Source organism: Trichoplusia ni, chromosome 5, assembly GCF_003590095.1.
Source record: "Trichoplusia ni isolate ovarian cell line Hi5 chromosome 5, tn1, whole genome shotgun sequence".
Classification (NCBI taxonomy): Eukaryota; Metazoa; Arthropoda; class Insecta; order Lepidoptera; family Noctuidae; genus Trichoplusia; species Trichoplusia ni.
Genome location: NC_039482.1, coordinates 3,081,785 through 3,094,196, shown reverse-complemented (window position 1 = coordinate 3,094,196; position 12,412 = coordinate 3,081,785). Strand labels below are relative to the sequence as shown.

General features: G+C 35.6%; 1 protein-coding gene across 1 annotated transcript; it reads right to left on the bottom strand.

The window, feature by feature from the left end:
• Positions 1-4,990: 4,990 nt before the first annotated feature.
• On the bottom strand, positions 4,991-10,981 carry LOC113494077 (trypsin-like). Its single transcript, XM_026872224.1, has 4 exons — positions 10,789-10,981; positions 9,335-9,590; positions 6,542-6,727; positions 4,991-5,393 (listed from the first exon to the last, which is right to left on the bottom strand). The coding sequence occupies exons 1-4, from the start codon at positions 10,860-10,862 to the stop codon at positions 5,223-5,225; spliced, it is 687 nt and encodes a 228-aa protein (XP_026728025.1). The 5' UTR covers positions 10,863-10,981; the 3' UTR covers positions 4,991-5,222.
• Between the last annotated feature and the right edge of the window lie 1,431 nt (positions 10,982-12,412).

Sequence of the window (12,412 nt, the reverse complement as noted above, 5' to 3'; positions counted from 1 at the left end):
TGTGAGAAAACCAAGAAAAAAAAATGTATGGTCAAAAATCTCATGTCTTAGACCAAAAGTACAATTACGTAGAGTCCAGCTAGTACTATCAGTTATCTGCCGGTTCCCGTTGCATCGCCGCCGGGACACGCATTTCACACCACAACTATTTATTTGGAAGAAACTCTGGGATTTCGTTGTATTTTCTACTTCTATTTGTTTTCCAACTTAAGATATGAGAGAGTCTTGAGTTGAATACGAGTTTGTAGAGTTCCTAAAGTGTAGTTACGTAAACTTAGAACACATCAATTCCATCCACCGGGGATCAGCTTTTGCAGCAAATGCGCTGTCTTTTTCCAAACATTGAAGTGCAAGTCCAGAATAAAGGAGTGAAAATGTAACAATAATATCAAAAGACAAGGACTGGGAGAGTTTGTTTTTCTGATGTATAAAAAATTATTAAATAAGAGATTATTTTATAGTTTCCTTAAAATTTATTAAGAAATTTTTAAGGTGAAAGATTTAGAAACATGCATCCATCCTTTTGCGTTTCTAATATTAATAGGATAACATGCAATCCGGAAAAGAACGTAAGATAAACCATACCATAATTGAGGACATAAAACACCTCGTAAGAAAAATTCAAATTCATTTTGGATCTTTTCCAATAAAACATTCTGGCATGCATTAATCACATCAAACGACCAGTTTACAGAGCTTGAAGTATGTTCTAGTCAGCGAATAAAAGACCACCGATTTATTTCTAGCGCTCAGGTATTATATCAAACTGAAACCCACTGGAAATTTCTTTGTGCGCTTGTTCTGGTGCTATCAAATTCTAAGGATAGTATTAACTGGACTTTGAGCATTTATTCTACTGAGTAATGTCACGACACCTAATGATGCTAGACAGATGCTTTATAACGGAAAAGTGAGTTCAAACACAGGTGTTCTTTAACTCTCACTCTCCCTCTTATTCCAAAGATACGACGATCCGACACTATAGTAGAAAGATCAGGCAAGAGACCCGCATTTTTACGTGCCTTCCGAAGCACGGAAGCTGTGAATTTTTTACTAAAATGCACACAACCTTCTAAAAGTCGGTACTAGCCATGGGATTTAACTCAAAAGTGGCATTCCTACGGTCTCACCTCTAAGGTATCACAGTTTCAAAATGTATTTCTTTTCTTACAATCTGGTAGCATTATGAATGTTAGACACCACTCATCATTGTACCCCTTGGTCTCACTTCCTGAACAGCACAAGTTCTTGCATAAGCTGGTGGATTACCATACATTGCCATATACCTACCGAATGCGGGAGATATTAGACGTTCAGAGTTTGACACTATCTGCTTCTCTGCCGTGGAAGTGGATGTCCATGAGGATTCCCCCGCCTAACCAAAAAGAGGTCACGTTCACCAAAAAGACAAACTATTTCAAATCATAAATTCGAATTCGATGAGATGTAAAATAAATATTGGATTTCACTAAATTGAATTTATATCGAGTCGATATCGAAATTGTAGTTATGTTTGCCTCATCAATCAACAAATTTTAATTGAATATGGCTACAGTAAATAATGATGGCATGAAAAACTTTTCGTCGTAAAAAAGGTCAATTTATTAAGAGAAATAATGAATAAAACAACGTGTTTGAGAGTTAATTAAATAGTAATGTTATAGTTGTGGAAACAAGACAAGGTCAGTGGCTTTGTTCTACTCCTTTCAGTTTTCATAATAGCATGTGTCCCGGTTTAAAAACTCATAATATAAGCAAGATTTTTTCATTACTACTGCATACTTAATTCAAACGTAGGTATACATTATCTTAGCAAAATATAGGCTTGCGTAGTGTTCTAGCTACTCCAAAAGTTTCCCGCGTGGACTGTTTTTTCATCTCAAATAGAGTCAAGATGCTACAGGGCTACAGGCCAATTTTCATTTATTTCTTGTATCTTTCAATTCAAAGGATAACTTCATTTTAAGAAACCGGTCAAAGAAATCCGGTAATAAAATCAAAATTCATTTGTTCAAATTAGGCTATTAAGCTCTTTGAAAGTCAAATTACAATATTCAGCACCCAGATACGCCCAACCTTCACTTCACATACAGTTCTTAATTACCTTCTAGAATAAAATCTAACTCTAGAAGAATCAGTGGTCATCCACATTCCACCGACCCCCTGAACCCATTCGTTCTTTTTTCATTCATTCAAACTCTCGATCAACGTTCCCATTCGTTAGTTCGGCACTCGGTACAGATTTTCAAACACGAAATCCAATCTCTAACATTTGTTGGAAAATTGTATCCCACCAAAAACATTAAATGTAAAAAAATGCCAAGTCTCTCGATGCAGTCTTTCCATCGTAAAAAGTTTTGAGATCTCATAGAAGCCAAGTCCTATTCAAAATATTTTGTAGTTATAAATCAACATTTAGTAATTGTATCAATAGTTTTCTTTATATTATAATTATAGTGACTTGGCAATGAGCACAAGAAGAAACAAATAAAACGGCATATTTGTAGGAGTTGAAAGTTACACACACCGCATGCGTAAACATTAATATCACAAAATTAATTTTCTTTTGGTTTATCCGTGTCGTCCCAACCGAATTTCGGCAACGGCAGTCAGTCTTAGTGTACTCTCGATTCATTTACTTTCATAAAGCGATGGCCCGTAAGGTATTCTTAATTATTGTATTGGAGCATGTAGTCGGTAGTGACCATCATGATTCACACATAACAAATAATCTGATCACTGGTCTCGTCAGTAACATTTGCACATAATTCCAGGCATCAAGCAGCTTTTAATTTGTGCTCATTGCCAAGTCACTATAATTATAATATAAAGAAAACTATTGATACAATTACTAAATGTTGATTTATAACTACAAAATATTTTGAATAGGACTTGGCTTCTATGAGATCTCAAAACTTTTTACGATGGAAAGACTGCATCGAGAGACTTGGCATTTTTTTACATTTAATGTTTTTGGTGGGATCTCATTTATTTTTTGTAAGTGTATTTCTTTCTTTTTTTTTAGGTGTCATAATTTCTAGGACTTCAGCTACTGCTTTGCTTAGAACCCATTCTCTATCTCTATCTCTTTTGTTTCTTCTCTGAGACTTCGTTACTTCTAATGTAAACAAGCTTAAACTTATATATATATGTATATATATATCTACTAACTTACAAACTATAGCTAAACTAAACTAAATAACACGTAAAGTTCTCCGAATATCAATTATCACTACAATATTTTTTAGTTTCGAAATGGTTTTTCATAGACAGGTGGCGCTATCAAATGAAAATTATCGAAATATTCTGAAGTACTACTTAGACTGCGCTTTGTAACGAAACCATAGCGCGATTCAGACACGTACAACGCCATCTATCGAGCGCGCATACAATATTTATCGCAATACAATGGAGTTTTAGCTTTATTAATTTAATGAATTATGAATTTTATGTATTAATTTGTATTAATGATAGTCTGTGTATTACATTTATATTATTCTTTTCTATTCTATGTATGTATTCATCCAATTGAATAGGTACTTAAACAACGAACAAAGTTAACAATGCAGTCAAAATCCATACATAATGTTCTTGCCAAACCGCAAATATAAAATTGTTTTCTATGGCATATTATTTTTTAATGTTTTTATAATTTTTCCTTTATATGTGGCTAAGGACCTATCTTGGTGCAAAATTTGAAGTTTCTAAGTCTGCTAGAAGTACCTTAGATTTTTGATGATCTGTCAGTGAGTCAGTGAGTCAGTGAGTCAGTGAGTGACAAAATGGTGTAACTTTGATCGACCGTAACTCCTAAACCATTAATTCAATTGGCATGTAATTTCGAACTTAAGCTTGTTCTAATGCCTACTATTATTCCCCGAAAAGCTAAACTCCTAGCTTTGTCCACGTCGAAGATACAGGGGGGGCGAAACAGCCGCGAATCGCTTCGAGAAAAGATGGTACGGCCGTGCCCGTTTTGCTCGAGACTTGGCAGGGGCACTGCCGTGCCCTCAGATTGCCATTTCAAAATTGTCGATTGTGGACATTGTGAAGAATGTATTGAAATAGGTGACACGCTAGGTACGGAATGTTGATTGTAGTCCATTGTTTTATAATAGTAAAGAGTTGTAAAAAAACATAGAAGATGATGTTTTATTGCGTAACGATGATTAAGAAATTACAATAACGGATCATGTTTACAAAAAATAACACCTGGTAGGCTATTATGTAAGTGTTTTATTTTTTGTGGATAATTGTAATCTCAATTGACAGTTGTGATCACGAGTTTCGAGTTACGAGTTCTTAAAACAAAAGTCTTGTCTTATTAGCAGTGAAAACTGTTACGTGTAATGTCCGTGTGTCAGTTTAAACTTCTTCGAGGGCACGAAGCTGCGAAGTGGCTATAAATCGGACTCTTAAAGACTAACCCCCCGGACCCCTTCTCGCTGCTGGCTCTTGCCCTGCGCAATTCTGGTTGGCCTTAGTCTTATTGGAGTTCTTTAGTAAGAGACTCTTCACCCACCCTACATCATACTACCTGGTGTAAAGAGCCTACAAGAATAAGCGCACCTTAGCTCCTTTTAAGATTGGACGAACAAACAAAGTGGCTTCGTCTTTAACGACACCCACTCGAGCTTGGCCTCTTTTAATTTGGAAATACAAAACAAAAACAAAGGAAGCTATCTAGCTAGTTTCTTATGCAACTTTTTTGTAGGATTTTATTTAATTAGTTAGAATAAGACGGTTTCTTACTTAATATCATCTTTAATACTATTTTATATACACTTACAAAGCTACGTTAGCCTACCTTAATAATAATAGAGATTTTTAGTGATAGACTTATTATCATGGATCCCCGTACGTAGGGACCTCACATTACTGAGAGTAACACTGGTTTTATTTATTTTTCAAAAAGGAGAATACTGCTAAGAAGCCATTTTCTTTTTCGGACCGTAGCTATGTTTCGAATTTTTAGGGTTCCATAAAATAGTTAAACATTGCAAGAAAACCAATAACTGTGACTTAAGTTTCTGACCGTCCGTTAGTCACTACTCTAGAGAGTTGAAATTATAAGAATGATGAACTAATATTTAATAGTGTCTTAACATCAAGAAAATACGGTGAACATTTTTTCTTCTTTTTTTAGCCTACTTGTACAGAACCCTTTTAATATTGTGAGTCCGCTATTCTGAGTTACCAAGTTCTCTTTGTAATATATTTTTTCACCATTTACGCCCTTGAATTGTAGCATGTATCCATGCACTGATGTTTGGAGATGATACGAGGGTCACAAAACTGGGCCCCGCTAAGTCATTCTCGCAGTTAGGAGGTCTCCACGATGAGACGATGCCCCATAAAACGTCATTGAGTACCACTGGTGCTCCTATATCTCTCTGTAATAGATTAAAAAGTTTTTATTAATTTAAATTATTATAGTCGTTACGGGTAGTCAGAAGCTAGAAAGTCTGACAACTAGTCTAACTAAGGGGTATTGTGTTGCCCTGGTAACTGGGTTGGGAAGGTCAGATAGGCGCTCCTTGTAAAACACTAGTACTTAGGAAAATCCGGTTAGACTGGAAGCCGACCCCAACATAGCTGGGAAAAGGCTAGGCCGATGATGATGATGAATTATTGGGGACAAAACCATAATACCTATATATAATGAAGATGGAAACTGGAGCATTAAACTTGTAACGTTATGTTCGTGTCAATGCTTTGCATTTTATTCATTGACATCATGTTTGGAGAGAAAGTCAGTACTTACTGGTGTTGATACACCAGAGCATTTTCTTGTAACATAATGCTCTTGTGATTGCCTTCCGCTCTGTTCGGTGACATGTTTCTTTTTAGAACATTTCAGCGAGCGACTTGGTCTATTATCAGTGTATGTGCTAATACATATATCATGGGCCTTAAAAACTGCCTTTGTCCGATCAAGTGTAAAAGTAAATTTGATAAGAACAAAAAGTTTCTCGTCTGTACATCGTTGTAGATACAAGCTCTCGACGATGGATGTGTCTAATGGCATAAAAGCGAAGAAACCCGATCCGATCAATTTCGTTTGCTGAACTTTCTGCCCGATATAAATTTAGCGAGAAAATGATCGCTTCTTATAAATCTCTCTCTTCAAATACATAACAAAAAATGTTTGAGATTTCTTTTGGATTAAATAAGTTACGTGATAAAGTGTTCGTTTAAATTATTTTACTCAAACTCTGCAAAACACGCCGTTTTTTTAAAAGGATGGGAAATCCAGAATTCCAAGTCCATGTCTTGGTTAAATTTAAGGTTCTCATCGTTTAGTTCACGAAAAATCTAGTGTCAGAGTTTAAATTAGCTTTCTGACTTGCCTCAACACGCCTTTAAAATTAAAAGTTGAGCCAGTTTTCTTACAATATTTTTCTTCGCCGTTTTCAGCAAATCATATTTTTTTTACCAGGCAGAATTCGAAAAAAAATTTACGCTTTATCTTAGCAGTTCTACAGTCATACAACTAGGCTATCACAAACAAGAAATCGAAGAACAAATTTTGAAAACTTACCATACAAGGGTCCATCATGACTCCTGTATCCAAACACATCATGCTCTCGATATCTGTGATGCCGATGGAAGACAATTCCTCCGCACAATCTTCAACATCTGAAGGATGGAGGTGAGTCACCGATAGGATTCTCCTCCGTTTGATAACCTCCATTGATTGTAAGTGCTCAGATTCATCCGAATTCATCTGTAGAGAAAGTTAAACGGGTTTTGATGTGTTGGAAAGAATAAAATGTACTTAGTTTTGCTCGATCTGGTTTCCGTGGATGTACTAAAATGTTTTAACAGTAAGACATTTTTATCTGCGAGAAAAAAGTCCTTCTGGCTAACTATGGCCTGTAATATTATTGAACGTAACACGCAAATACAATAATAAAAAAATAGTAAAAACAAGAATAAAATTAAAAGAAAAAATAACATTTTAATTAGCTCTTTCATTCAATCGCCTTACAGAACACAAAATATTCCAACAATATTATCTTTCATTCGCCGGCAAATACATCCAAATTAAGATTGCAGTGGTCTCTCCACTGCAATCTTAATTTGGATGTATTTAAGCGTTTTCAGCAATCGGAGAACATTATAATTTATTTTCTAATTAATAATAAAGGTCTTATAAGCAAACGTACTAAATATAAACTGCATAACACACATCTAATTACTTCATTCCTTTGAGGACTTAAAATCACATTTGGCTCTCAAGGTAAGGAAATGAAAATGCAGGTGGAATTAATTACAAGGGGAACTGGAGTGGAATTTACTACTTTAGCATTTAAGTAATTTCCTCCAAGGAGTACATATAATATGTACCTTATAGTTGTGATACACCTGAGAATTTCCTTAATATGTATTTGTAAATATATGCGCGGATAGCCGAGCGGTTGAGGTCACCATGCCAAACCCACTGTGCGCGTCGTGTCGCGGGTTGGCTCCCAGCGTAGGACAAGCATTTGTGTGATCCACGAATGCTTGTACTGAGTCTGGGTGAAAATCCGTGCGATACAAGAATTAAATTGCTTACTGCGGGAATCGTTTAAAATAAAGAATATTCGATAAAATGCGCGGTGTTCTGTTTGGTGAAATGTTCACTGCTAGTAAACGTTTACCTGAAAATTTTGGACGTTTTTGTGAATATTTCTAACCTCACGCATCGCATAGTGACAGTCTTCTACGCTCGCGAAAATGCTCGATTTAGGTTTGGTTTGTAAAACAGTGATACAATGAAAATTTAAGTGAAAAAACTTTAATTTCGAAAGAATGATTAATACTTAGAAGAAACTACGGTTCTCACGCATATGAGTTGGGATTGTCCGATTAGTTTTGGACCCAACCTGATTTCTTCATCATGAAACGACAAAGCGACTTGTTCTCAGTGAAACTCAGTGGCTCATTGTTCCGTTGCAAGTAAATACTCAAGTGTATCATCACCGTAACAAGTAGCACATTTATATACGTTCATGATATTAGGTTCTTATATAGTAATATAGGGTGAGTGGTTTAGTCTGTCTAGACATGTGTCAATTTGTGAAAGCACTAACGCTGATCAAATCGTTCAAATGGATAAAAATCGACTGAAGTGCGATTTGGACTTGCGACACTTCGGATTTTGTAGCAAAGAAAAGTTTTACAAAAAAATTAAAAAGTTAAACTCTAACAGACGCTGCTTAACCTCAATTTTGGTTTGGTCAAATTGGTTCAAACTTGATTTTTGAAAATTTTAACTGCCTAGGAAACACAGATTATGTTAGCCGATTTATAAAGCCTGGTAACAGACAGACAGCGGAGCCAATAGGGTCCAATTCAACCATTTTTAAAATTTAGATTCACAAGGCATGAAGAACTCTAAATATTATATTCCTTTTTTGATAAGTCTGACTGACTTGCTGTTACATAAAGTTCAAGCGTATACCAACGTTCACAATTTTTAAGTACCATTCAGGTTATACAAACAAAACTTCGAATCCATCTCTATTTATTTAAAATTAAAACAGCCAACTAGAACCAATGTAAACCTTAAAAAAGCAAATACATCTAAAACCAGTGAAACATTAAAAGCCAATCAAAGTCACAAGCTAAAAACACCGGGAAATATATTTTTTGCCGCAAGAGACTAATTTAAAAGAGAACGTTAATCTAGAAAAGTATCGTTGCTAATTGGAAATGGAAGTTTAGTTATCCTCCCAGGAGAGCTAGGCTAACGGGATAGCTTATACAAGATTAACCAAACATGGTTTAATTTTATTAGATCGTTCGACATTTGAGCGCTGACTATGCGGTTTGCGAAACGATACTTTTTGAGGTAAAAGCGAGACACCACTACGCGCTGTGTTGTACTATTTCGCTCGCACAAACACAGCAGTTCCGATTTAGTAAAGGTAAAGGTACTTGTTTTAGTTAAGTTAATTTTATGAGCTGTGCTAAGAATTTGTAGATGTAAAAATTGTTTAGCATTCGACTGTTTGGATAAAACTAAAAAATATATTTAAAACAAGGGTGATTTTGCTTAAATTTTAAAGTGTTTAGAACGGGCCTTCGTGGTCAACTAAATATTTGTAGACAAAAGACTTGATAGGTTATCAAATGCCTTTCGCGGATTTCATCCTCGCGTAGGACAAGCAACTGTGTGATCCATGAGTCCTTGTCCTCAATCTGGATGTTTTGAATGTTTGTGAAATCCCCCGATAAGGAAATCACTAAGAGAGTGAGAGTAATATTTTTAACCTTCTTAAATTAAAAAGTCAAAGAAGACACGTCTTGAAAATGTTAGGTACTATAATGTTGATCATTTACTCACAATAGGGAAAGGCCATGAGGTCACAATGAAATGTGTAGCATCGGCTTCTGTCATCGACCGCAGAAGCCTGATAGGTTTCAGACTTGGAGTGAACCTGACTGACTGGGCGAGTCTTAGCATCGCCAGATCGAATACAGGCTTACTGTCATCAAAATTTGGATGGATCTCGAAATATTTGACTGGAAGTAGGACACCTCCCTTCCTATAGTTAATACTCCCAAGCCTTACTCGTAGTGTCCTCGAAGATTCCCGTATTCTGAAAATAATAGCGTTATGGTGTAAATGTTAAAAGACTGGTCAAGTGCGAAACGGACTCGCGATACGCAAGTTATAGAGTAAGAGCCCGTGGACCCCAGTACCGTTTATCTGCCAAAGCCGCCATGACCCAAAGTCTATAATCGACCTTTGCTCATTACCTATGTTGGGAGCATCCGCTGACAAACTTTCAGCTTTTATAAAATAACGTAGGTCTGGCGTCCACGGGCTCTTAGACCATTAGGTACAATTGGGCTCAAGAAAATCTTACCCAACAAGTCTATGACCGTAACGATCTTCACAGCCAGAGCACTTAGGAAGCGGTAAAGGCTGGGCTGATACGTTGAGCTGTTTATGTAAAACAATACTTTGGCATTCAAAAAGTGCTGCTTTGTAGCCTATCTTGAATAAATGTATTTTGATTTTTAGGTTTTGCTTTATCGGTGCTTAACCTAGATCTTTATTTTTGTATCTGTTGTTATAGTGGCAACAAACATCATGTGTTAAATTGTAATAATGTCTATCATTGTGTATGAGATACAGCCTGGATCCTCAGTTAACTAGGGTTCCATATTTACCCTTAGAAAACGTCTATACTGAAAAAATTGATGTTAGAAAATTCACATTTTTGCCTTTTTTCATGTGCGAACCTCGAATCGTATCAATATTTAGAAACGCGGCAACTAGGTGTTTGGTGAATACACACAAACAATGGAAACATTTGAAAATTGAAATCAATTGAATTACAAAGTTGCAAGTAAGAAAACAAAACAATGAACTGTTACACAAATAATTAAGCCCTCAGAGGAATAAAAAATCTAGCTTTTTTGATTTCGTACCCAAAGGGTAAAAATGAAACCGCGTATCACTAGAAAACGCAGTCTGCCTGTTTTTCCGTCTGTCCATAATCAGGCCGTGTCTCATCAACCGTTGATCAGCATGATAAGTTATAAACCCAGCCTTGCTAGCTTTACCTATATAGTTAAAAACCCTGCCAAAAAATATCTGTATAAGTAAGGATATCCCTTCTACTGATTTTTTTTTATCATTATAGAAAAGGACTTGGATACTAAATCGGAAGCACAAAATCCAGAAAGTGGCCGAAGCAAGCAGTTTTATTAATTTTCAACTTTCGTATCTGCATTAAAACTGTAACAAGGAGACTTTATTTCTATTCCAATATTTAAATGAGTACTTACAAGAACAGAGAATCAGCAGCAGTAATCACCCAATTATCATCAATCAACGCACCAGCACTCAAATATTTCGACATTTTCAAAATTGCAACCACATAAGGAAAAATATCAGTTTCAGTGACCAAAGTATGTTCGTCCAGTTCATTGTATTTTATTTCATTCGTTTTAACACTTTTCTTTTCAACAAATGGTTTTTTAATTATACCTTCACTATATTTATTAAGAACTACTAAAATAATTAAAAGCCTTAAGCGCATACTTAAAAAAATATCGTTTGCTTTGCGTTTTTGTTTCGAACGTTCAAAATTTTGCCGTGTGAAAATCAGATTTGTACCACTGTTGATAGCGTTTTTTTATTATAAACTGAATCAACAACTATGACTTAATAGCAAATAGTAAGCATTATTATAATGTTTTAAAATTATTATCTTCTCTAATAATTCACAAAAATATCAACGTCTTTACGAAAGGTCCTGTTATGAATGAAATTGTGTTTTCTGATCATTTCAAGTGAATATCTCGTAAGAGGAAGCCCAGTAGCGCGTGTTATGTCAATATTTAACTTTAAGCCGTAATCAGATTGGTCTGATTCATTATGGTGAGTGTATACTAGAGCATTTACTTGGAACTGAACAACGAGGTGATGTTTGGAAATGGGTTAATGTAACATCATCCTTTCAAGAATCAAAAATGGCGTCTGATAGTCGTTTTTGGAATTTATAGCATTATAGGCACTCACCTGTATTATTAAATTCAAGATTCGAAATAATGCTCAAGTTTACATCCTCCATTAGAATAAAATTATTAGTCTTTATAAACCTTGCATTCTATGTAAAAATGAGTAAGATATTGAGAGATAAATTAGAAACATTATTTGAGAGTCCAATTTAGGACTTATACGTTACAGATGGTTTTGCGAGAATATGCTATAACGCTTTTTTATAAAATGTCATTCAGCTAAAACTAGAAGATGGCCAGTGACGTTTGGTAAGAAAACAATATCGTGATTGGGAAAATATTACTGAAGGACGGTCGTGTGAAGAAGACTGCAGATTCGAAAATAATACAAGCAAATTAAGTAACAGAAATCGGGCAAGTTCAAGTTGGACTTCCACACATTACACAAGATTCACTGTATCATTTAAATTTGTTACCAGTATAAAGATGTAAAATTCATTTTCTTTTTATTAAAAACGACTCCCGCAATAAGTAATTCAATCCTTGTGTTGCGGGGGTTCACAAACATCCAAATCACGTACACCCAGATGCCCAACACAGACACCCAGACTCAGAACAAGCATTCGTGGATCACACAAATGCTTGTCATACACGGGGATCGAACCCGCGACACGACGCGTACCGTGGGTTTGACTTGGTGACCTCAACCACTTGGCTATCTGTGCAGTCAAATTATATTACTATGATTGCAAAGTCTAAAGAACCGTATCAGTAAAAGAAATGAAATGAAAAACGGTATAGTAGTCAAGCCTTTATCACACTCGTACAACACGTGACCAGTTACGAAAGCATTGGAACTGTTTACAAAATGACCAAATGTAACGTGCTGTGAACTTGAAACTAATTTTACCTGCTGTTTGGTTCGTAAGCCATTATTTGAAGAGTTTTC